This window comes from Sander lucioperca, chromosome 14 (assembly GCF_008315115.2).
Source record: "Sander lucioperca isolate FBNREF2018 chromosome 14, SLUC_FBN_1.2, whole genome shotgun sequence".
In the NCBI taxonomy this organism is placed as follows: domain Eukaryota; kingdom Metazoa; phylum Chordata; class Actinopteri; order Perciformes; family Percidae; genus Sander; species Sander lucioperca.
This window is the reverse complement of record NC_050186.1, coordinates 15879147-15904299: the sequence shown is the minus strand read 5'-3', so window position 1 is coordinate 15904299 and position 25153 is coordinate 15879147. Positions and strand designations below refer to the sequence as shown.

General features: G+C 38.9%; 4 protein-coding genes across 6 annotated transcripts; 3 read left to right on the top strand and 1 right to left on the bottom strand.

The window, feature by feature from the left end:
• Positions 1-588: 588 nt before the first annotated feature.
• LOC116062818 (torsin-1A-like) lies at positions 589-4600 on the top strand. 2 transcript variants are annotated; one of them, XM_031317530.2, is made up of 5 exons: positions 589-859; positions 2059-2324; positions 2410-2585; positions 3474-3598; positions 3702-4600. In XM_031317530.2, exons 1-5 carry the CDS (start codon positions 688-690, stop codon positions 3944-3946), a joined length of 984 nt encoding a protein of 327 aa, XP_031173390.1. In that variant the 5' UTR covers positions 589-687; the 3' UTR covers positions 3947-4600. The 2 variants fall into 2 exon arrangements, with proteins under 2 accessions (XP_031173390.1, XP_031173389.1); XM_031317529.2 differs by having other exon boundaries at positions 592-859; positions 3474-3601.
• A 97-nt stretch (positions 4601-4697) lies between these two features.
• Positions 4698-10378, top strand: tor1 (torsin family 1). 2 transcript variants are annotated; one of them, XM_031317527.2, is made up of 5 exons: positions 4698-5092; positions 6712-6977; positions 7090-7265; positions 8203-8330; positions 8826-10378. In XM_031317527.2, the coding sequence occupies exons 1-5, from the start codon at positions 4894-4896 to the stop codon at positions 9068-9070; spliced, it is 1014 nt and encodes a 337-aa protein (XP_031173387.1). In that variant the 5' UTR covers positions 4698-4893; the 3' UTR covers positions 9071-10378. The 2 variants fall into 2 exon arrangements, with proteins under 2 accessions (XP_031173387.1, XP_031173388.1); XM_031317528.2 differs by lacking the exon at positions 4698-5092 and adding an exon at positions 5259-5586.
• A 1867-nt stretch (positions 10379-12245) lies between these two features.
• nsa2 (NSA2 ribosome biogenesis homolog (S. cerevisiae)) lies at positions 12246-15230 on the bottom strand. The gene is made up of 6 exons (XM_031317703.2): positions 15023-15230; positions 13863-14050; positions 13609-13759; positions 13240-13419; positions 12879-13071; positions 12246-12538 (listed from the first exon to the last, which is right to left on the bottom strand). The coding sequence occupies exons 1-6, from the start codon at positions 15023-15025 to the stop codon at positions 12471-12473; spliced, it is 783 nt and encodes a 260-aa protein (XP_031173563.1). The 5' UTR covers positions 15026-15230; the 3' UTR covers positions 12246-12470.
• Positions 15231-15377: 147 nt separating this feature from the next.
• Positions 15378-23105, top strand: gfm2 (GTP dependent ribosome recycling factor mitochondrial 2). The gene is made up of 20 exons (XM_031317702.2): positions 15378-15706; positions 15798-15882; positions 16846-16891; positions 16987-17084; positions 17195-17320; positions 17407-17495; positions 17611-17699; positions 17791-17851; positions 18152-18340; positions 18420-18500; positions 18584-18732; positions 20823-20963; positions 21069-21168; positions 21257-21443; positions 21527-21603; positions 21691-21829; positions 21954-22139; positions 22267-22382; positions 22470-22652; positions 22750-23105. Exons 1-20 carry the CDS (start codon positions 15695-15697, stop codon positions 22876-22878), a joined length of 2283 nt encoding a protein of 760 aa, XP_031173562.1. The 5' UTR covers positions 15378-15694; the 3' UTR covers positions 22879-23105.
• Positions 23106-25153: the final 2048 nt, after the last annotated feature.

The following is a 25153-nucleotide window of genomic DNA, read 5'->3' as shown; positions in this document are numbered from 1 at the left end:
GACACTGTGTAAGTCTCTTGCACAGTCCCCTCTGCACTTATGAATGAAAACTATGAAAATATGATCACATGACTGCCACCGGTACCATATAGCTTGATGCAACCAACAAGATATGCCTTTTTTTTTTTTTAGCTCTTACACATGTAAACTGTATTTAGTAACTAAAAATGAGGATCACGATTATCAAGAAAGAGGAATGAGATAATCCTTTTGTTAAAGTCCAAATTCATTTATTTTGTCTACATAGAAACCCCCATATGCAGTGTGCAACTGCCCTCTACTGGCAAGTGTGATTTTGACCATGTTGAAAATGAGATGGTGGGCACCTATTATCTTCCGTTCCTACCCCACTCGTTATAAGCCAACCTAATCCGCACTTACCTTAAGGCCCTTATTGTACTAGTTAATATTGTGCTTTAATATATATTCCCATATATATAAACAAAGTTACAAATGCCAAAAACCACACAGTGAACTGGTGCTTCTGAGGCCTCAGGCTTGTTTGGCAACTTATGTTACCATACAGTAGAGACAGGTTGACAGCTCATCAAAAGTTACTCAACCAGTTTGACTTGCGGAAGTTATCATTATTAAAAAGCTATCGGTCTGCTGAGTCAGTGAGGTCTTACCGTGTTTGGATTGTTTTACAAGATAAAAACGGCTGACTTCTGGAATTAAGAGGTTTTAATGATGAAAGCAGTACATATATATTTCTTGTTACACGTTATTTTTTCGGCCATTGTCCTGGTGAACACGTTTAATCCCTTCACAAAAGTGATGGATGTCAAGAATCTGTGGAAGATGATCTACACTCCGAGTGAAAGTTGTGATTCTGAATGGATATCCTTCAATGCAGAAGGTGAGTGTGTGAGGCATGTAAATGTGAAGACAGTTGTGCTGTGTATATAGAGTTAGTTTCAAACCAACTTAAGGGACACACATCTGTAATTATCTACTTTTATGTACAGTCTAGAGCCCACATACTATACATAGGGCTACATACATGCAATTTAATCCGCACCCTTAACAAAATGTCAATGCAACCTGACACTGGGAGCAATCTCAGGATGAAAGAGTGAAATGGTCAAAGAAAAGATAAGTTGACAGGGAAAACAGGCAATAGACCTGTGACATTGTGGACATTTTACAAATGGACCTCCACAACTTTTATTACTGTACTGTGGTCTAGAGAGGATAGTTAGTGGCATAGCTTAAAGGTCCCATGGCATTAAAATGTCACTTTATGAGGTTTTTATAACATTAATATGAGTTCCCCCAGCCTGCCATCGGTCCTCCAGTGGCTAGAAATGGCGATAGGTGTAAACCGAGCCCTGGGTATTCTGCTCTGCCTTTGAGAAAATGAAAGCTCAGATGGGCCAATCTGGAATCTCCTCCTTATGACGTCATAAGGGGCAAGGTTACCTCCCTTTTCTCTGCTTTGCCCGCCCAGAGAATTTGGCCCACCCATGAGAGAGAGACATCATGGCTTGCAAACAAGCGAAGCATGGCAGTTGGTCAAGGCCACCCTCCAACTTGCCCCCCCCCCCTCTCCTCCTTAATAGCATTTAAAGCTACAGACACAGAAATGGCACATCCTAAGTAAAGCTCATTGTGGGACTGGCTCTAGTGGCTGTCATTCTGCACCAAGGCTGAATTTCGGGAAAGAGACTTCAGATACAGTAGTAGGGGACCACTAAGGCCTATATAAAGGCATCCAAAAAGCAGCATGTCATAGGACCTTTAAGTGATTATTTACCTTCAAAACCAAAATCTAACTGAGGAGGGTAAGACGGGTTGAACAATAAAAGTTTGACCCCTTCAGGCACTGTTTACATTCTTTTTGTGTCAGATCAAGAATAAAAAAAGCTTGTAAAACGCTTCATTCATGTAGGGTACTCTATTTGATTTTTTTTTTAGTTGATATTTGTGTCCATTGTGAAGTCATTGTAGTGTATGATTTCTGTTTCTGAACCTCTGGCAGTGAGCTGTTGGGTTATGTCATTACTTATTCAATTAAGTTAGAACTATCCTATTCACTTTCTGCTGTGCACTCTTTAGGTTTCAAGGTTGACCTGGAAAGCAAACTGTTCGGACAACACATTGCATCACGCGTCATCCTGAAAGCTGTGAATGGATTCATGAGGGATGACAACCCAAAGAAGCCCCTGGTGCTCTCTCTGCACGGGCGGAGCGGAATAGGAAAGAATGTTGTTAGTAGGCTGATTGCTGCCCATATTTACAAGAAAGGAATGGACAGCAGCTTCGTTCATGTGCTTACATCTGAACTTCACTTCCCACTTAAAAGTCAATTTGAGACCTACAAGGTATGATAAACAGTAGACACAGTTAAAACACAGTGACGTTCTTCTGTTTGAACTATGAATTCAATATGCCACTGTTTCTCTTCAGTCTCAGCTACAGCAGTGGATCAAAGGCAATGTCAGCAACTGTGAACGCTCCATGTTTATCTTTGATGCGATAGACCAGATGCATCCTGGCTTGATTGACAGCATAAAGCCGTACCTGGACTACTACGACAAGACGGATGGGGCTTCCTATCGGAAAGCCATCTTCATCTTTCTCAGGTGATGAGATAAATGCATTCATCTGACCAATACGCATTTTTTTTATTATTATTTGAACAACAGAAGGGGGGGCGGGGGGGGGAGAAAGAAGAAAAATGAAAAACACAATAGTGACAAGATTCAAACAGGGGGGGATCACTGGGAGAGAGATGTTTTTTCACAGTTTTACAAATTGTAATGCTGTCATAAAGGACTGGCATGAAGTATTTTATAAGTAGATTATCTAAATTTAGTGATAGTGACTAGAGGCCTGTATCAAATGACTTTCCCCCAGGGACTAGGAACGTTTAGGTTTATATTAAGTTCCGGGGAAATTATTTTACCCCACAAAGGTAACTTTAGCAGAAATGTGTTTGGGTTGTAAACACTCTGGTGCCTGAGGAGCCTAGAGAGATACATATGTAGTTTTTATACTCCTCACAAAAATGTTGCATTGGGAAAAAACTTTCATCTTTCACCACTACACTTGATGTGTTGAGGCAGAAAACCTCCATGATGAAAATCCAACAGAGAAGTGACATAGAAACAGTACAGTGTAATACACACATCAATACACTGCAGAGCACATTTTGCATTATTAACCATCACTTTCAGTGTTCTTAGATTTACTTGACGAGGACACAGAACTTGCTAAATAGAAATATTTTATATATTTTATTAATGTCAGCCCAATGTTTTATTTTTCATTTGTTTATTGTCCTGTTTTTAAAATTTTTTTATTTCATTGTACTTTGGGTATTTTATTCTATTGTATCCACAACACTGTCATTAAATCATTAAATCAATGCTTAACAGCAACATTATGTATTGTTTAATAGATGATGAATGTAAATGTGATACCAATAAGGCTAATTCTAATGTGTTTACCGTTTCTGATCTTCTTTCTAGCAATGTTGGAGGGGAGAGCATCACACAGATAGCTTTAGATTTTTGGAAAGCAGGACGAGATCGAGAAGAGATTGAGCTAAACGATCTGGAAAAAGTGCTCTCCTTATCAGCATTCAACAGCAACAATAGTGAGTAGACTTTTTGTCACACAGACAAAGATTCCATTATTCTACTTTGATTTCTTTGCCCTTTATGTGTAGCTGGTATCTCTTAATCTTCCTCCTATAGATGGCTTGTGGCATTCAGGTTTGATTGACAAGAACCTGGTGGACTTCTTCGTCCCGTTCCTGCCTCTGGAGTACCGGCACGTCGTCCAGTGTGTCATGGCTGAGATGAAAGCCAAAGGACTTCGTCCAGACCAGAACGTGGCAAACAAAGTGGCCAAAGATTTGTTGTATTTCCCTAAATCTGACAAAGTGTTCTCTGTCAGTGGCTGCAAGCTGATATGTACAAGACATCACATCTACACCTAATGCTAACATCTGATGGATGCATATGATTATTATGTGCACTTTTTTATCAAAGAAAACACTTTCAGCCAAATGACTGAGGAGAGGAAGTTAATATTGTAAATAAATATCCTTACATTGGACTGGAATAATTATCCCTTTAAATATACAATCTACCTGTAGTTTGTTTAGCTGGTGGGTGTGTGTCCATGTTTGTCCAGGGCAGGGATTGGTCCAATGTTTATGGGTAGGTGTAGTCATCTTACTCTTACTGAGTCTCTAAGAATAATAAATGTGGTGGTTGTTGGACCACTGGTGAGATCAGCACAATAGCATATGATTATGAAAATATATGATAGAAAGATAGATAGATAGATAGATAGATGTTGTGTTTATGTTAAAATAAAAAACCTGGGTATCATAGTGAGATCTATCCTCTTTTTTTATTATTATTAAGGATATGATACAAAGTCAAACATCATGGATTTCACATAACCTCAAAAAGGTAGCCTAGATAAAAAAACAGGAGATGAAGAAAATATAAGAAATAATATAAACAACAGACAGCATTTTAAAAGTATACACTAGATAGATAACCCAATAATATGTATGTTATAATGATGAATGGTAAATACACTTTTCTTAATATGTTATAGATCATTAGGCTAAATAAAAAAGAATCTACTTTTGGCAAATTTTGATTTGTGTAGCCATATATATTCATTTTCCAGGCAGGTTCATGAGATTTATCATCAAATTCAAAGAATTAACATTTCTTGAAATAAAAGTGGCATTTATCTTCAGGTGAACGTCACCTTTGGACTCTGACGTCATGTCAGCTCACTGTGTGCATGACAACCACAGCGCCTCCACTGCCGGCAGTCTGGCAAACAATTTGTAGCGCTCACGGGCACGCTGACTTTTTTTCTTTTCTTTTTAGCCGAGTTTGATGAAATAGTGATTCCATAAAAATGAACCCGGAGAAGCGACACGTCCTGCTGCTGTGGATGCTCGTCTGCTCCGGTATGACCGAGGCGATCGAGCCCTTCAGCACCAGCATAGCGGTAGGCATGGCCGCGGCTCTCACCGGGTTCTTAGCCAGCTACCAGAACATTTTCTATTATTTCAACGAGTGCTGTCGACCCGAGTGGATTTCTTTCAACAAGACAGGTAACACATGGGTATCCAGCTAGCTAACACATTAGCCACGACCTTTTGTAGCAAACTGCTATACGTTTAATGTCTGTTTAGCCTTTTCAAAATTGTCAAACATTTCTGGTGTTGTGGTTGAACACAGACAGCCAACAAAGCTTGCCGTGTTTGTCGCGTGTTTATGACGTGTGAGGAAGTTCCCCGTTGTAAAGAAGCTAACGCTAGCTAGCTAGTTAGTTAGAGCCTGCTGTTTAGCGCGGTTTGTACCGTGTTGTTATGGTTGTTTTAACACACAACAAGGACTGATGTTAGCAATCAAGTGGTTTCGACAATGAAAGCGGCACACTTATATTTGTCGTTGCTCGTTTTTTCGTCAGCCAGTGTGCTGGTTAACACGTTTGAGCCGATCACAACAACAGTGGTTCTAGGTATCGGTGCGGCTCTGGGACGGACGATCTACAATTATTTACACGAAAGTTGCGATCCGAAATGGATCGCATTCAATGCAACAGGTGAGCATTTAGATGTGTATAGAGGGTATATTTAATGAAACTAAGGGGAAAACACTAATTATTTAGGTGGCCGTGCAGTCTAGACATGAAGTGAAAGTACCATGGCTTGGCTCGTGTTGTTTATCCACTAACCCGAAACCCAAATCGGAGTAAAATATTCCGAAATGTCCTCAACATTAGCCCGTTCAGACACCCTTCACACCGTTTAAGTTTAGGATTTCAGTCAGATACAGCCATTCAGAGTTTTATTGCGGTGGGACACCTCATCTGAAAACGAAGGCCAACTCGGCACAGTAGTGGAAAGAAACCAACTACATTTACTCAACAACACTTAAGTTTTTTAATTAGAATTATATCTTTTAGATATCTTCTATCTATCGTTCTGCAACTCTAAAACGTGCAGCCTAGTGTACTTGTGTATTTCAATTTTATGCAACTTTATACTTCTAATCCACTACATTTTAGAGGCAAATATTGTACTTTTTCCACTGCATTTGTCTGACATATTTAAAAACTCCAACTGGGTTAACTGGAAAAATTGCATTGCCACAATGCTGAAAACAGGGCTGTTTTTCAGAGATCATTAAACGTTGACTTTTAGAGGAAACGCGGTTCTCACAAGACAGCGACGCTACAGACAAATAAGATGCACTGTTATTGATCCCCAGCCGGGAAACTGTTGTTACAGCAATAAATACAGATAAGTAGAGAAAGTAACAGAAATAAACAATAACAGGTACATCAATTAAAATAAAGTACAATAGAAATGTACCATGACATGAGATAAGGCGAGATTTTAATGGCTTACCACCTCGGCTAAACAATTTCCGGTCACTTTACTTGAAGGTATCTACATAAGAGTGACATGACACTGTCATGACACATGAACCCTAACTCTAACCCTAACTTGTCATGACAAAAACCGAATGACACTTGCTGACAGAAGCGTTATGTCATAAACGTTTATGGCTTGTTTATAATGTTTATGACACGTTCATGACAGTGTCATGTCACTCTTATGTAGATACCTTCAAGTAAAGTGTAACCCAATTTCCTAAGAAAGATGCTCAGATAGATGTTTCAGTCAGGTGTTTGCAGCCACTAATCCTGCTGTGCTCTCTTTAGGTCTCGAGGTTGACCTGGAAAGCAAACTGTTCGGACAGCACATTGGGTCGCGCATCATCCTTAAAGCTTTGACTGGATTCATGAGTAACGACAACCCGAAGAAGCCCCTGGTGCTCTCTCTGCACGGACACACCGGCACAGGGAAGAACTTTGTTAGCAAGCTGATTGCTGACAACATTTACAAAGAGGGCATGGACAGCAGCTTTGTTCATGTTTTCACATCTGAACTTCACTTCCCACATTCAAGTAAATTGGATACCTACAAGGTATGATGACAAATCCGGATCAGGTAGAATCCATACATTCATTAGAAACCCAGTGACATTACTTGTTACTTCTTTGACCTTTTTATATGAACATGCCACTGTTTCTCTTCAGTCTCAGCTACAGCAGTGGATCAAAGGCAATGTCACCAACTGTGAACGCTCCATGTTTATCTTTGATGAGATGGACAAGATGCAGCCTGGCTTGATTGACAGCATAAAGCCGTACCTGGACTACTACGACAAGCTGGATGGAATTTCTTATCGGAAAGCCATCTTCATCTTCCTCAGGTAAAAAAATAAAATAACGGCCGAAAGCATTCCCCTGAGTCTAGTCTCGCATTGCCAGACCCTCCTCCACAGCAAATATAAATATTAAATGTAATTCTAGCAGAATCTTGACAATGTGAAGTTCTTTGCGTTTGACATTAATCTATCTATAGGTTGTTCAATGGAGAAATGTTTTGAAACACTTTGCAGCCTTTGAGTTATATTTGGTGCGTTGGGGGTTCGGGGCTAAAAGCTAGTATTTCTGTGACGAAAACTCAAGCACGCAGTTAAATGTAGAAACTCTTTTGTGTTCAGAACTTTCAAACTGAAGAAATTCCAGACTGATTTCATGAAGTGGCGTATGTATGACACGCCAATTCTTATGCCATTATTGGCGTGTTATCAAGACGCATACTCGCTTTTTAGCGTGTTTATCAATGCCGTTTGGCCTCCATTGACTTACATTACCTTGCGATTGCGTTTGAATTTACGCTGTAGTGAGTAGTACGACAGGGCGAAAATCCACGTAGGGAGGGTGGTCGGGGTGGAGGATGGGTCAAACACCGGACTTTCACCCAGGAGACCGGGGATCGTGTCCCGCGTGTCACGTTCTTCTTTTCCTAAACCCAACCGGTTCTTCTTTTCCTCAACCCAACCCGTCTGCTGTATATGGCCAAACATGTCAAAATGCGTGCAGATAACACACCGCTTGGCTTTAGAAAGTGGCGTGTATGTTTACGCGATAACAAACCACTTGTAGAAAGTGGCGTGTATGTTTACGTCCGCTGTATACAGCGTAGACATACTCAAAATGTGTACAGATAACACGCCACTTGGCTTAAGAAAGTAGGCGTGTATGTTTATGCCAAGTCATGATATCACGTTGGAAATGCAATCATTTGCTGCTGCAATTCGAGGCAAATTCTAATATGTTTCCCGTATCTGATCTTCCTCCTAGTAATGCTGGAGGGGAGAGCATCACACAGATCGCTTTAGATTTCTGGAGAGCAGCACGGGATCGAGAAGAGATTGAGCTTAAAGACCTGGAAACGTTGCTCTCTCTTTCAGTATTCAACAACAAGAATAGTGAGTATAAAAGAAATCAACACTTCTTTTGTTTTGCTGGATACTTGTATGTCATTCTCAGTCAGAAATCCGATTTACACTCACTACTGGAAGTAGAGCTGAGCAATATATCGATATTATATCGATATTATATCGATATCGTGATATGAGACTAGATATCGTCTTAGATTTTGGATATCGTAATATGGCATAAGCGTTGTCTTTTCCTGGTTTTAAAGGCTGCATGACAGTAGAGTGATGTCATTTTCTGAACTTACCAGACTGTTGTAACTCTTCTGTTATTTGCCTTTACCCACTTAGTCATTATATCCACATTACTGATGATTATTTATCAACAATCTCATTGTGTAAATATTTTGTGAAAGCACCAATAGTCAACACTACAATATCATGGCGGTATCGATATCGAGGTATTTGGTCTCAAATATTGTGATATTTGATTTTCTCCATATCGCCCAGCCCTAACTGGAAGTATCTGTTCATCTCTTCCTATAGGTGGCTTGTGGCATACAAGTTTGATTGACAAGAACCTTGTGGACTTTTTCGTCCCGTTTCTGCCTCTGGAGTACCGGCACGTCGTCCAGTGTGCCATGGCCGCGATGAAAGCCAAAGGACTTCGTCCAGATAAGAACGTGGCAGACCAGGTGGCCAGAGATGTTAACTATTTCCCCAAATCTGAGAGAGTGTTCTCTGTCAAAGGCTGCAAGACGATAGAGAACAAGTTGCACTACTACACATAATGTCAGCGTCTGACGGACACTCGGATGCGGACGTTATTGTCCACTATGTGCACTTTTTTAAAAAGAGAAACGCTCTCAGCCAAATGACTAAAGAGAGGAAGTCAAGCTGACTGAACTCTGAGGAAGTCTTTATGGAGGTTTCTCTGTCTGACTTTGTGGCCACATGGAAGACTTCAGCAGGCCTTCTCCAATGTTGCATATTGCTTACACTGAATGCAGAGGCTGATGAAAGAGAACAGCGCAAGTTGAATAGTTGAATGAAAAAGTAATAAGACTGGAATGCTATCCTTTGTAAGTGATTAAGGGGGCTTGTCCTCCACTTTGTGTCACATCACAGTGAGAGTCTAGAAGGCGGTTTCGTTTTCCTGAGAGCTTCTTAATGATTTAACAGGTTGTCCTTCTGTCTGTAAAACTATGGCATTTCACTGTTGTGCATTTGTTTATTTTTTTTAATGTGTACTCCATCATTTGGATTACTGGAAACACCAGCCTTAATTTCTTTTTAATTTTACTTTTTATTTTTTTTTTTTTAGATCTACGGAGTTATTTTATACACGTCCACTGTACATACGAGTTCATCAACAGTTAAATTTGGCCTTGCTGGTGCACTATTCAAATACATAATGCAGGTAACTCTGTTTGTATGTCATATTGAAATCAACTTTAGCAAGATATGTTTTCTATACAGTTGAGCCACACACTTTTGATATCTAATTTGGTTAATATGAAACATGATTGTGTTATACATGAGTAATATACACTGTTATTGATATGGATGTGTCCATAGTGAAGTATTTCTAGATGTAATTTAGCCTTTTATCCACACTCTGACTGGACTCTGTAGGGTATTTTACACTGTGTATGAACTCAGGATAGAATTCTCGCAAAGCAAAATTTTACCAAAACTTAGATTTTTTTAATTCTTAAAAATGCAGACCGTTCAGGACACAAAGCTCTAATGATATTATATATAGCCGGTTGGTTGATTCTTCAATTACTTGGATTTAAAATTCAGCTAAAAGGTTTCTTTCAAAACACAATACTCTGTACTAAAGAGGAGAAAGTCATAGTTGTGGACAACATTGTTGTGGAAGGAAATGTTCTGATGGTTTCTGAAAATGTGACAGTTTGCTGTCAGATTTAAAAAAAAAAAAAAAAGTTATGAAATGTTTTTTTTTTTTTTTTTTATACAATTGCTCACTGTGAAAGAGCATTGGTTGTGTGAATGGAAAGCCAACACTAGCAAGCTTCTTTGCTGTAAACACACCAGACAAACGAATCATAAATAAAATGACATTTTCTTAGTGTCACTGTTTCTGATGCATGCTTTCCATTAGGAACCATATGGTGACAATGAATGAGCTGGTTTGTTGAGAAAAAGCTGACCCTGAACATGAGCTAACATCTGATTTATGCTGATCTGTTTTTATTTCTAATGTATGTATAGGTATGAACACGTGAAGTTATAAAACAATGTTAAAAATAGCAAAGAATACTATAGAATATCTTTGGATGTATACAATGATCCTAAAGGAAGCTAAACTGCCAGTATCAATGGCAAGCTAAATCAGTACATTCTCTCAGTAACCATGTTCATGGTGTCCCGTATAAACTTTATTAATTCCACAAACATTTTTCTTCCCTTTAAAGTGCCCATATTATGAAAAAAAAATCACTTTTTCTGGGATTTGGGGTGTTATTTTGTGTCTCTGGTGCTTCCACACGCATACAAACTTGGAAAAAAACCCATCCATGCTGTTTTGAGTGAGATACGGGTTTCTGAATGTATCCTGCCTTCAGTCTCCGGGTGAGCTGGTCAAAATCGGCAGGGCTTTCTATGCCATCGGCCAAAACATTTGGTGTGTGCTAACCACTTTTAGCTAATACCACATCAGCTAGCTGTTTCTCCAACTTCAGTCAGTACAGGGCAGGATTAGCCGGGAGACTTCTTCTAAACAAGGGCGCACTTCCAACTTTGCGTGGAATGCCTGCTGACGAGGGACATGTAAATAGTTCTATAGTGTTGTAGCAGTGTTTGCCATTGAGAACAAGGTGGCTAACCGCTAGCTTCTAGCTAGTAGTCCTTACCTAGCTACTGCACATGTGCGACTCCCAACAGAGATGGGATAGAAGTGAGATGCCTCACTCTGTAGCTAAAACAGAGATTCCAACACACAGGGTGAAAAGAGGAGCTGCAGCAATGTGCAGTACAACAAATATATGGTGTTTTTTAAAAATTAAACCACGTAAACCTATTCTGGTACAACCTTAAAATACAATAATGAACCTGAAAATGAGCATATGGGCGCTTTAAGCTTAAATCATTCTTAGATTTTCTTTCCTCTATTTACTGAAAGTGATTGACGTGTCAGCTGAAAACTTGGACTGAAATGAGTTGTGTAATAATCAAATAGTTTGCAAAACACTACTGTGCAAAGTGCAACTCTAGGCCCCAGGCTAAAACAACGAAGAGAAAGAAACAGCTGTGACATCGCGTGGAAGATGCTGGGAGATGTTGCAGACCTGTCCTTCTGCCATGAAGGGTTAGCAGTAAAAGCATAAAAGCTGAAGTTTAAAAAATAAAAGTAGGTCTCGACACAAACTCCTGAGTTTGCATAAGGATCGATGGGCATTACTGTTTTGTTAATGCTTTCGCAATGCATTCATTCTAAATTATAATATTGCAAGGGTAAGTGCACCCGAGGTAGACTCCCTAATTTTTTTAGATATAGAATATATTGTGCATTTCATTCACTACGTTGTTGGATAAATTAGAGTAGTTTATAGCTAAGGTCAGGAATAATGATGCCAACCTATTGGACTTTCCACAGATAAATTGGTTTATCATTAGTCAATTTTAGTCGAATGCACAGTTTAAAGATGCATTTATGCAAAAGGAACTGCAGCAATGGGCAGTAATACAAACATATTTTTTGAACATCAAAGCATATGTTCTAGTAGACCCCAAGAGTACAAATATGATGACGAAAAGGAGTATAATAGGGGCTTTTAATCCTGGTTCACTTTGTTAGGATCGCTTAACCCATGCCCTTCACAATAAGCCCTGCTTTTCTTAGCCTTCTTTATTTATGTTTTCAGGGGCAAAAAGCTAGATTAGCTATTCTCTTATTATATGGAGTATTTCACAAGTAAGCACAGAAGAGGACGGAAATGATCTGGTGTCATATCAAGTTTATATCACATTTAACACAGTAATCACCCCTTTTTCTTTTTCTGTTAGAAAAACTGTTGTGTTGCCAATTGCAGCATCAGCGATCTTCCTGACAATCCCGTGATTTGAAGCCCATCACTCGTCACATCTTTGTGTTCTTTGTTGTAATAAACGCTCCTCGAGTAAATTCTGAGTTACCAGGCACAGTCTGTATAAAGGTCAAGAGTCTTATACCAGCAGGACTGCATTAATGCAGCCATCGTTCTCTGGGTTATTTGTCACTTGGGCATATTTACCTGGGAAGTAAAAGAAACATTTCAGTTAAAACATTAAATATTTATATATCACACATATGTATCACAGTATGATTCTACTCCTTTAACACCTTTTTCTTGATGTTATCTGATGAACATCTTGTACATGGCATGTGCACATTTTACCCAGCTAAGGAATACAATCGGCCGGTTTCTACAGCAATATCTATTTGCGTTGGTAAAGTTATTGTTTAACCCTTTAAACTGAAAATAGAAGTTGGATTCATTGTTTACAGATGTTTCTGAATTATTTACTAAAATAGGGAGTAGACACGTTACTGTAAACACAATGGATTTATGGTTCACAGAGATGAGCACTCACCCCAGACAACCTTTCCTCCTTGTGTAACCAAGCCCAGCTCGCTGACGTTGACCTCTACGACTGTTCCTTTAGTGATGACTCCCAGAGAGGTGTAGAGGGGTGAGGAGGGGTTCTTCTTCACTCCCAGGATGGGAAGGCAGAACGTGGCCTTCAGCTCTGGATGTGTGACATGAGCCTTCTTAAAACGCAAACCCTAAAGTAGAATAAAGAGAAGGACGTCACTTAGGAGTCAGGCACTTCATTCAAAACAGAAATTCAACAATAAGCCCGAATGCATGTGAAGAAACAGCGTTGCAGATTAGTTGGAGGTGTTGTAGAATGGAACAAAAACATTTCAATTTAAACTATACTGCGATCTTACCATGGGTCTGATGAAACGCTCATATTTGGGAGGTTTACGGGTGAAGCCGTCGCCAACAAAGCAAACTTTGGTGACCATTCTCTTCCAGGCTTTCTTTTGTCTCTTTCCAGTTTTGATGACTTTGAGCACCTCCGTCTCTCCCTGGGCACGCACCTTTGGCAGGGGCACCTCCCATTTACCCTACAGAAAACATTACACTTGTGTGATTAGAAAACAATAACATCATTTCCACACATCTATACCATTACCATAAATTTAACAAATGAAAAATATCTTTTGCACAAAAGCAGGAAATCTTCACTGTGACATGCTACTAGACAACCACCGAAATAAATAGCTGCCGGCGAGTAGATTCCATCTGGTACTTACAGCCTTTTCTTTCCTCTTCTGTTTGATCATGTTGGAGAGGACCTTAGCACGGGACTGTCCCTCTCTGTCCAACAGGTAGGCTGGCACTGCTCCCTCTGGGGTCTTATCATCGTTCTTCTGTTTGGTCCTTCTCTGTTCATGCATTTTGATGCTGCAAAGAAAAGTTCAAATTGTTTAGCTTTTTATTGGGCATAATGTTCATGGTTTGTTTGCCAGCATTTATAAAGACAAACAGACTTTCTGTTTATACTCACGTCTTCTTCATCTGAATCTTCTCTGCATGTCTCTGTTTGTGGTACAGCTTGGCCTTCAACCCAATCAACTTCCTGGCTTTGTGGGACCGCTCATGAGCCTCACGGCTCTCCTTCTTCCTTTTCTTTTCATGGTGGTCAAGGCGGTAGCCATGCCGCTTGCGATGTAACTCAATGTGCTCGTTCTGGGGCTACAAAAGCAAAAAACAACAACAACATGCAATTCAACTTCATTATGAAGTATATTAAATGCACAGGTTTGGAGCAGTAAGCAGAAGTAATAACTGCAGTACAGGACACTACATACAGTATAGAATCTCTAATGTGGACCAATATGGCCAAACAGCCTGCTTATTGGTAGAAGTTTGAGAAACTGACATCCATCCATTGCAAATTTTACATCTGGCATTAATGTTATGTAACGAACTGTTAACATTACTCCTACTGCAGCCCTTGCATGTTGCATTCATTTTTTTAGCGGCTTTTATTATTCAAACTGGTACATTTCCATAAAATAAAAATCAATCTAGAACTTAATTAGTAGATAACTGGTCAATTTATCAACAACGTATAACTGATTATTCATTCTAGTCATTTGTCATGCAAAAAATGACAAACATACAGCTTATCAAGTGTTAGGATGTGTATATATAGCCCCTGAGGCAATTTTTGGTTATATAAAAAAATATGAAATTAATATATTGGAAGATAGATCAATAATAATGATAACAAAAATAACTATTAAATGTTAATTGCAGCCCGGAATCAATCCATTCCTCGTTTATTCGCGTGGAAATATAAATGCCAACGCGTACTAAAACAACTCAGCTAGAGTAACATTATCGCTTTAGACTTGACCTAACGTTAGTTAATTTAACGTTAGATTTCATAATTACATGCAACACATTACGACCTATTCCATCATCAATGAGCTCTAACGTTACACTGGATAAGGATCTTTCATGCTCATACGCCTGCTATTTCACTGCTTTTCGTGTCAGCGAGGTCATATGGATGTTACAGTATAAACAAACACCAGGGCAGAGAAAGCAGCAGACACACTGCCACATGTGAACTTAAGCTAATGCTAGCACAACATGCTAATCTGTTAAAACGCGTGATAAAAGTCATGTAATGCAATTTGAAAACGCTTGTTTTCTTACCATTTTGTGTTTAAGGAGTGAAGTGTTACGGGGAAGACGTCACAGGTGGTAACGGTTGGTAAAGACGCAGAATATTTGGTGTTTTTCGCTAGAGGCTGGGGTCGTTTCGATGTTGTTTCCCCGAAGCCAATACTTAGAGGAAGTACGTCATCTTGACCCAACGGTTAAATGTGAACGACTTAGTAAAAACCAAAAGCTTACGTGACACTGAACCGCGTAAAAACAAAATACATGGTTTAAAAAGAAGAATTATTTGTGCAAATAATTAATGCATAACTTTATGTACGTATGTTTAACGTGTACAATTGTATATATTGACGGACTCACTCGTGGCCGGAAATATCAAAACACAGACGCTTGTTTCTAGGGGTGTATTTTGTAGCCGCACCGTATGAAGGCGTGACATTTAACAGCAGATTATGTTGTTTTCTAGGGCATTGTATTGCTTTAGTTTGGGATAGAATAAGTATTTAACTGATGGCTATAACCATACGTTTCCCACGTTTTTATGTTTTGTATTGTTATGGTGTAACCATTGCAAGCTAACTGACATAGCTCTGTGTTCTTTTGACTGCTTAATAACAATGGTTCGTCTGAAGTTAAGACTAAGGAAAAAGCTAGGACGATAAGCAAACATTAAAGATACACGTTAGAGCCTGTCGAATATTAAGCATGAAGATGTCGGTAAGATATAACTAGCAAAACATAACTGCTGTCAGTGCTACATTTTCTTAATATCACGTTGACTTTATATCAGCGTCACTGTCATTCACAGGGAAGGTATTTATTAACTGCTGGACTCCAGTGCTGCAGATGCAGAGTGAGCTGTCATGTAAAACGACACTACAGCTTTCTTCCAGGTACTTTTAATTCATAACTAGGTCCTTTTTTATCAGTGTTGGAAGAAGTTTTCAGATCCTTTACTTAAGTAAAAGTAGCAGTACAAAAGTACAAAATACCCCTACAAGTAAAAGTCCTTCACAAAACCGTTTGTAAATATTTTCAAAGTAAAACACTGCATTTCCCTGTCAGTGTTTTAGTATTATATCTGATGTTTCTGAATCAATATTCCTGCTGCATGAATGTGTATGTTGCATTTTACTGCTGTACCTGTATATGTTTAAGGTTGTGCTAATTTTAACTTCTTTATATACTGTTGGGTAGTTTAATCTACAGCAATGCATCATGTTCTGAGATCATCATATGTTTGTAGCGTCGCTGTCCTGTGAGAACCATGTATCTGTAAAAAGTCAACTTTTCATAGTGTCAGAAAAACAACCCTGTTTTCAACTTTGTGATGATGCATTTTCCAGCTGATCCAAGATCCTTAGTTTTTTAATAGTTTATTTAGCTTAAGATATAGGAGAATTTTCTCAAGCCATAGAGGAATACTTCATACTTCAGTTCATCACAAACATTCAAAGCAACCAAATGTGGGGAATAATGGCTTTCACTGGATGGTATGGGTATGAAAAATTGTTATTTTATAAGTACCATGAACTAGTCAAATGTGGAGTAAATGTACAGTGTTTACCTCTGAGATGTATTGGAGCAGAACTATAAAGTTGCTTAAGTAAAGGATACCATCATTTTAAGTAAGTACAGTACTTAAGTAATTGTACATAGTTACATTCCACTACTGGTTATGATTACCAATGCTGATGCACATGCGTTAATTAGTTGATTAATTGACTCATCAAGCAACAGAAAACTAGAAGATTCCAGTTCCGTCTGGTTTAAGTTTTACAGATGTTTTATGGATTATTTTTTCCTTTTCACATCATTATAAATCATATGTTTTGCTGGCATGTTCACTGTCCTAGATGATGTCAAATCATTGCGGGCTGTGGTCAACCCTGATATATCCAAGTAAGTAATTTCATACTGCAGTCAGTTCTTGGAAATTCTGTTTAGATTCAGCTGTCTTCTGGGCTCCGTGTTAACTTTGTCCACTGTGTTTGCAGGATCAGAAACATTGGCATTATGGCCCACATTGATGCAGGAAAGACAACAACTACAGAAAGGATGCTTTATTACTCTGGCTATACGCGAGCACTAGGAGGTGAGTAGGATGGTAAAAACAGGATGTGGACAAGGATTTGTTACCCATGAACTTAATTTCCTGTTTGTTTCTGTCTCTTTAATGTATTTTTGCTCCTCGGTTGCTTTCAGACGTGGACGACGGGGATACAGTCACAGATTTTATGGCTCAAGAGAGGGAGCGTGGCATCACCATACAGTCGGCAGCGGTCACATTTGATTGGAAAACTCATAGAATAAACCTCATAGACACCCCAGGTAGAAATAGCATCCTTGTGACAATAAAAAATCCAAATGGAAATGAGAAGAAGCAGTCACTCAAATATTACTGTGTGTGATTACAGGACATGTTGACTTCACTCTCGAAGTAGAGCGGGCACTTCGTGTTCTTGATGGGGCTGTTGCAGTGTTTGATGCTTCCGCCGGTGTTGAGGTGAGTCCACTGCTTTTAAACTACTTTTTTTATTTTTTATTTAAAAATGTGTGGTGTCATGTTATTGCATGCACTCTTGACACAGTTGCTTCTGTCGCCTTGAAAACACCAACAGGCTCAGACTCTAACTGTGTGGAGACAAGCAGAGAAGCACCATGTTCCCTGTCTATGTTTCCTGAATAAGATGGATAAACCTGCAGCAAAGTGAGTGACTAAACAGTCTGACCATAGACATGTTTTCTTTCTTATTTTTGCAAAATGTAACTGGAAACTTTCTTTCATTTTTCTTTCTCAGCCTATGTTTTTCCATTCAGAGCATAAAACAGAAATTAAAAGCCAATCCAGTCCTCCTGCAGGTAGGCTTTTTAGAAAAACACAGCAACTGTTGCATGCCATTAAAGACATTACGTTGAATTGAATAAAATCAGTACTAAACTAGCAATCACTGATAACAATACAGGTAAATAAAGCTATGATTATACGTTTACTGAAACGTAACTTAGCACACACATTGTAACAAGCAGGTTTTTTTGTGACTGTATCATCAGTACTGACCTAATCAAAAACAAACTACAAAGAAGGTAAGCGTAAAAACCTACTGGGAGTATGTCACCATGTGATGCAGTTGTCTCATGGAGAGTCATCCTGTTTCATAGATTCCTGTTGGCAGTGGCAGAAACTTCTCAGGTGTGGTTGACTTGCTAACCAACCAGAAGATGATATGGAAGCCAAAATCTATGAGACATGATGATGGACGAATGTTTGAAAGCAAACCTCTTGACCAGTCGGATGAGCCAGAACTTTTGCAGGAGGTCAATGAGGCCAGGGCAGCTTTAATTGAGCAGGTATAACATTTTCAGCAATTTCGGCATATCTCAATGTTGAGATTTTCTCTCCAGTTTATATTTCTGTTCTCGATCACAGGTTGCTGATCTGGATGATGAGTTTGCGGAACTGCTGCTCACTGATTTTAGTGACAATTTTGATGCTGTTCCCTCAATCAAAGTAAGTGTTGTACTACAATATAAGCCAATAAAGTAACACTGTTTGTTGTGTATACAGAGTAAACAGTGTTAATGTGTCCCCAGCTACAGGAGGCTGTGCGGCGGGTGACTCTGGCCCGTAAAGGCGTCCCAGTACTCTGTGGGAGCTCTTTGAGAAACAAAGGTGTTCAGCCTCTTTTAGATGCCATCACTGCCTACCTGCCTGCCCCCAATGAACGACACCATGACCTGGTGTGAGTGAATTCTTTGACCTATAACTAACTCAGGCCAGAACTGTCATGACACTTAGTTAAAGGACGATTCCAGCATTTCTCTGTCCAGGTTCTGCATTACAATACTGCTTTTTAAATATTTTTTTTATTATATTATTCTTAACCTTTTTCTGTCTTTGTGCATTTTCAAGTATTAAACCTTCCACCGCTATGAATGAGGAACTCCTAGAGTAGTCTCGCATTGCCAGACCTATCTACACAGCACTGTGTCAGTGCTGGAATACGGTCTGGCTACACTGCTCATCTATTCTGGGATAGGGGAAAAACCCTCTGGCTGTATACTGACCCTTTTCTGTTATGAAAGAACTGGCAGAAGTTACTAAGGTTTCCTTTTATTAGTAAGTCAGATTATTTGAATTTGCAGGCTAATAATTAACAAAAGGCTAATTTAAGTCATGTGAATCACATTCAAGTGGCCCCCTGGAAACGGTTTCCATTGTTTTGTGTGCTACTTGCAGCGAGTTTCTGTATTTGGTTGTGTTTTCTGTATCTGCAGTGTGTTGAGCCCTCAGGGCCACTGCATTTATAGGCTGAAGTTAGTAGAGTTGAGCCGGATACTCGGCTGAAACGAGTATCCAGTATGGATAAAGCACTTTTGCCGAGTACGAGTATTATACGAGTAATACGAGTCAATATTTGTGCTCGGATTGAATAAAAATCCTCATTGGGTAGTTGACTGTGTCTGCGTTCTGTGATAGGCTAGTCGTCACAGCGCCCCTCCCCTACACACATACAGATTTATTGTGTTGCTGTGTCCCGCTCTGCTCACTCACACACAGAACAACTCTCTCTGTCTCTGTCTCTCCCTCAGTCACTCAGGTTCGCCGGTCTTTTCCGTTAACGTTTAGGGTTTCTTCAGCTTCAGGTTTGTTTTTTACTTCGGTTTGTAGTACTTACTTATTAGCCAGTAGAGTTCTGGTAAACGTGGGGTTTGTTCAGACGTGGTGCTTGGTAGAATGCGACTCGCGTTGCGTCTCTGCCTGTCGGAGATTTTTTTTCTTTTTTAAACCGTCAGCTGGCTCTAAACAGATCTGAAAAACAGCGTCGACTATTTGATCCGTAGAACACAGTCCCCCCCGTCCCCTCTCTCTCTTTCTCTCTCTCTGTCTCTCTCTCTCTCTCTGTCTCTCTCTTACTCACTCACACACACTCACACACACACACACACACACACACACACACACACACATACACATACCTGGTGTGGAAATAAAAAAAAAAAAAAAAAGAACCAAAAAAAAATCACACTGATCATAAAAAAATTAAAAGTTAAAAAAAGAAAGTTATGTTGAGTATGAAAACTCTTGTTCATTACATTTTACTTCATAATTGCAACCGCATGTGTTGTATTCATTGTTGCAAAACTTGTTCTGTATATAGTTTGTTTGTTATTGTGATCAAAACCATTGATCTGAAGCTCAATGCTGATGCTGTCATGTAAATAGTTTTCTAATCAGCAATAAATATAACAATTTCTGATCAACCCATATCAATTGCATGCTTAAAATAACGTACCGGTTAAAGCCCCACCCATTTCAAGACAACCCGCCCACTTCCGGGTTAAATCCCGCCCACTTCCGGGTTAGGTCCCGCCCAGTCGGAGTACAGATACAGATAATTCATATGGTTAAGAGATACAGATACAGATAATGCTGTACTCGCTCATCCCTAGAAGTTAGTGATCTTTAACACAATTTTGTTAAATGTGATTGCCTGCTTCTCATCTTTACTTACTCAATGTGAGGTCTGTGGAGTAGTTTTCCTTGTCACATGGAATTTAATGGGCCTGAATGAGCCTGAAGGTGTGTCTGTCACATTGAATGTCACAATTAATGTTAAATGTAATGTTAAAATAGAAAAAAAATCAAATCATACTGAAATTGCTCTTTAACATTTTTATGACGTACTATACTATGACTTTTTGTGACATACTATACTATGACTTTTTTTGAAACTTTGTCCTTTATGAATATGCCATGTTTTTAAGAAAATGTTCGTATGTACATTTGTTCATTGTTGTCACACCATAAGCTCTGTTCATCATCCTACAGGCGGTGGTACAAGGACGACTTATGTGCTCTGGCCTTCAAGGTTCTGCATGACAAGCAGCGTGGTCCTCTGGTATTTCTCAGGATTTACTCTGGTACTCTGAAACCACAGACTGCTGTCCACAACATCAACAGGAACAGCATGTACATAGTTTCCATTACAGTTCCTTACAATTTTGACCCAAATCATATATATATATATATATATATATATCCAATCTTTTATTGTTGGTGTCATGTTGTGTGTAGTGAGAGGATGAGCCGGCTGCTGGTGCCGTTTGCTGATCAGCATGTAGAAATCCCCTCGATGACAGCAGGAAACATCGCTCTGACTGTAGGACTGAAGCAGGTACAACATCATACACTATATTCTTTATTTGCTATTTTAAAGATTTCCCCCTTGAAATGGTTATTTATGTTTTCCACTTTCACTTAAGACTGTCACGGGGGACACCATCGTTTCATCAAAGGCTTCAGCAGCAGCTGCAGCCCGCCGAGCCCAAAATGACGGCGTGGAAAGCAAGAAGCGTGGCGAACATGCCAGCGTTGTCCTTTCAGGGGTGGAGGTCCCTGATCCCGTCTTCTTCTGCACCATAGAACCGCCCACCATGGCCAAACAGGCTGGTCAGTGACAGTGATTATAGTTTTACTACACACGCTCCAGCAACCGTGTAGTCACTCACACATTGTATTTCATTTCCTGAAAGATCTTGAGAATGCACTCAGCTGCCTCCAGAGAGAAGACCCCAGTCTTAAAGTCAGGATTGACTCTGACTCTGGACAGGTAATGCCATGATTGGATTAGCCAGGACTTTCTTTAGGCAGAGAATCTGCCACTAACTAAGAGTCAACTAATTGTCTCCATCCTCAGACCGTTTTGTGTGGGATGGGAGAGCTGCACATCGAGATCATCCATGATCGAATCAGAAGAGAGTATGGCATTGAGACTCACCTTGGACCACTAAGGGTGGCTTACAGGGAGTCTATTCTCCACGAGGTCTCTACTACAGGTACAACAATATTTTTTTTTAATCGGTGCATTAGGTTAGGGAAGAAATAACTCCTATCAACTACCTACTGTACTCGTCCCAATTTTTGTTCTGTATTCATTTTCCGACTTAAATTATAATGTAGATACGCTGGACCGTACTGTTGGGGAGAGACGACATCTTGCAACAGTGGAGCTGGCTATCACACCTCATGAAATCTCCACTACCGGTAGTTCATGTGAATTAGCGTTTACAGAGGAATTGGGGGGGCAGCTATCACCAGAAATAAAGGAGGCAGTGGAGAATGGAGTACACAGCTCCTATCTTCAAGGTATCATTTAACAAAACTAATTTCTCCTCTTGCAAACAAGCATTGCCCTATTTCATATTGCCAGATTGTTTTATTGAAGAAGTTACTGTAACACAAAAAAATGTAATTGCCTGCTTTCACCTTTTAGGTCCATTGCTAGGATATCCTTTACGGGGTGTATCGACACTCATCAAAAGTGTCAAGATGGAACCAGGAACGTCTCCTGCCATGGTGTCCGCCTGTGTGTCCCGCTGCATGCTGAAGGTAAACCATTATGGGTTGCTGTTGCATCATAACTGTGAACTACAGGAATTTCAATAGATAGCCACACTTCTGTTTCTTTGGATGCAGGCTCTAAGGCTAGCTGGAGGTCAGGTCCTGGAGCCAGTGATGTCCCTTGAGGTGACTGTGGGGGAGGAACGCCTTAGCTCTGTGCTGGGGGACTTAGCCCAAAGACGAGGAACGGTTCGAGACATCCAGAGTCGTCACGACGACAAGGTGCTGCTAGCAACTGTGCCCTTGGCTGAGATGATGGTGAGATGACATTCAAATAAAACATTTTGTCTGTTGATTTTGGTTTATTGGGTCACTCCGAAAATGATTTACTATTCATACTTGTTTCCCTATAAAGGGCTATTCCACCATCCTGCGAACACTGACATCCGGCAATGCCACCTTCTCCCTGGAGCTGGACACCTATGAGGCCATGAACCCCCAGGACCAGAACACCCTTATTAAAAGAATGGCTGGTCTGCTGTGATTTCCTGTTCTCAACAATGTGAAACAGTTCAGCAATGGGACCAATGGCCTTCTGAAACAGAGGCATGGCTAGTACACAAACAGATTTTCCAGGACTAATGGTACATATCAGACTAAGCAAGTAAAATTCTATTTATAGTATGAATACCCACTGCAGGGAGGACAATACAAATGTCATAGTGCACCATGTTCGTAGCTAAATACAAAATAAATGTGAAGCAAAATGTTTTTGTTGTTTTTTTATATGAAACATGGGACTCACACCTAACATATCAACATTTTATTCACAATCATTTACAGTATAGAAACATTCATAAATTCAAGATTGGTTTATGACATTAGATTACTATTGACATTTTTATGACATACTATACAATACTATATAATACAATACTATACTATATAATCTGACTTCCCTCCACATCTGAAAGTAAACCTTATGGTATGCACTAACTATATTAGAAATGTCATGCTTTTCTCACGAAATGCACAACTTTGATAATGTAAGAGCATATCCCCTGTACTGTTATTTTTCTTCGTTGAAAAAAAAATATATTGTAATATGTCGAAAGAAGTCATAGTACAGTATGTCGAAAAAGTCAGTATAGTATGTTAAAAAAGTCAGTATAGCATATAGTATATGACGTGGAAAAAGTCACAAAAAACTCAGTGTATAATGTCGAAAAAAAACATTAAAAAGTAATTGTATTTTATAAAAAGTCAAAATAGTGTTTTGAAAAAAAAAAACTCATAAAAAAATCATGGTACAGTATGTCGAAAAAGTCAGTATAGTATGTTGAAAAAAGTCATAAAAAGACATTGTATATGTCAAAAAAGTTACCAAAAAGTGATACAATAGTATGTTGAAAAAGTCATAGTATAGGATGCTGAAAGAAAGTCATAGTATAGTATGTCGCAAAAAAATCCGTAATATAAAATCATAGTATAGTATGTCGAAAAAAGTCATAGTATAGGATGCTGAAAGAAAGTCAAAGTATAGTATGTCGCAAAAAAATTCATAGTATAAAGTCATAGTATAGTATGTCGCAAAAAAGTCTCAAAAAAGTCATAGTATAGTCTGTCGAAAAAAGTCATAGTTTGGTATGTCGAAAAAAGTCATAAATAAAGTCATAATTTAGTATGTTGAAAAGTCAGTATAGTATGTTGAAAAAAGTCATAGTATAGTAGCCGAAAAAAGTCATAGTATAGCATGTTGAAAAATGTCATAGTATAGCATGTCGAAAAAAGTCGTGGTATAATATGTTGAAAAAAGTCATAAAGAAAACACAGTATAGTGTGTCGAAAAAAATCATAAAAAGTAAGAGCATAGGATGTCGAAAAAAGTCATAATATAGTATGGCCAAAAAAGTCATAGTATAGTATATCGATAAAAAGTCACAAAAAGTCATAGTCTAGTATGTCAAAAAGGTCATGGTATATTATGTCGAAAAAAATTAATAAAAATTCATAATATAGTATGTCAAAAAATGTCACAAAATAGTCATAGTATAGTATGTCGAAAAAAGTCATAGTATAGCATGGCAAAAAAGTTATAGTATAAGCATGTCGAAATGAGTCATAGTATAGTTTGTCGAAAAAAAGTCATAGTATAGTATGTCGCAAAAAAGTCATAAAAAAGTCATAGTTTAGTATGTTGAAAAAGTCAGTTTAGTATGCTAAAAAAAGTCATAAAAAGTCATAGTATAGTATGTCGCAAAAAGTCATAAAAAAGTCATAGTATAACATGTTGAAAAATGTCATAGTATAGCATGTCAAAAAAGTCATAGTATAAGCATGTCGAAATGAGTCATAGTATAGTATGTCGAAATAAAGTCGTAGTATAGTACGCCAAAAAAAGTCACAAAAAATAGTATAGCATGTCAAAAAAATTGTTTGTCGAAAAAAGTCAATGCAGCATGTCGAAAAAAGTCATGGTATAGCATGTCAAAAAAGTCATAGTATAGTATGTTGAAAAAAAGTCAGAGTATAGTATGTCGAAAAAAGTCAAAAGAATTCATAGTATGGCATGTCGAAAAAAGTCATAGTATAAGCATGTCGAAAAAAGGATTATTATTTAATTGGATTAAATCATGTTGCAGCTGTCGCCGTGGTCCTGCTCCGCACCCTGCTATGCCTTGCTACGTCCTGCTATGCCCTGCAGTGCCCTGCTACGCTATGAACTACTACAACTACTATTTCTAGTCATAGTTCCATTATCTTTATTGTAACTATTATTGCCACTGTACATCACACCCCCAACCTGCACCGTCAAACAC

Bases quoted from the DNA above. Each gene is read 5' to 3' on its own strand.
- LOC116062818 (XM_031317529.2), top strand. From the start codon at position 688: ATGATGAAAGCAGTACATATATATTTCTTGTTACACGTTATTTTTTCG. The intron at 860-2,058 runs GTGAGTGTGTGA...TGCACTCTTTAG, and splicing joins GATATCCTTCAATGCAGAAG to GTTTCAAGGTTGACCTGGAA. The intron at 2,586-3,473 runs GTGATGAGATAA...TCTTCTTTCTAG, and splicing joins GCCATCTTCATCTTTCTCAG to CAATGTTGGAGGGGAGAGCA.
- tor1 (XM_031317527.2), top strand. From the start codon at position 4,894: ATGAACCCGGAGAAGCGACACGTCCTGCTGCTGTGGATGCTCGTCTGC. The intron at 7,266-8,202 runs GTAAAAAAATAA...TCTTCCTCCTAG, and splicing joins GCCATCTTCATCTTCCTCAG to TAATGCTGGAGGGGAGAGCA. The intron at 8,331-8,825 runs GTGAGTATAAAA...CTCTTCCTATAG, and splicing joins AGTATTCAACAACAAGAATA to GTGGCTTGTGGCATACAAGT.
- nsa2 (XM_031317703.2), bottom strand. The intron at 13,420-13,608 runs GTAAGTACCAGA...TGTTTTCTGTAG, and splicing joins AGAAGAGGAAAGAAAAGGCT to GGTAAATGGGAGGTGCCCCT. The intron at 13,072-13,239 runs GTAAGATCGCAG...ATTCTACTTTAG, and splicing joins AGCGTTTCATCAGACCCATG to GGTTTGCGTTTTAAGAAGGC.
- gfm2 (XM_031317702.2), top strand. The intron at 18,501-18,583 runs GTAAGTGTTGTA...ATGTGTCCCCAG, and splicing joins ATGCTGTTCCCTCAATCAAA to CTACAGGAGGCTGTGCGGCG. The intron at 22,653-22,749 runs GTGAGATGACAT...TTCCCTATAAAG, and splicing joins TGCCCTTGGCTGAGATGATG to GGCTATTCCACCATCCTGCG.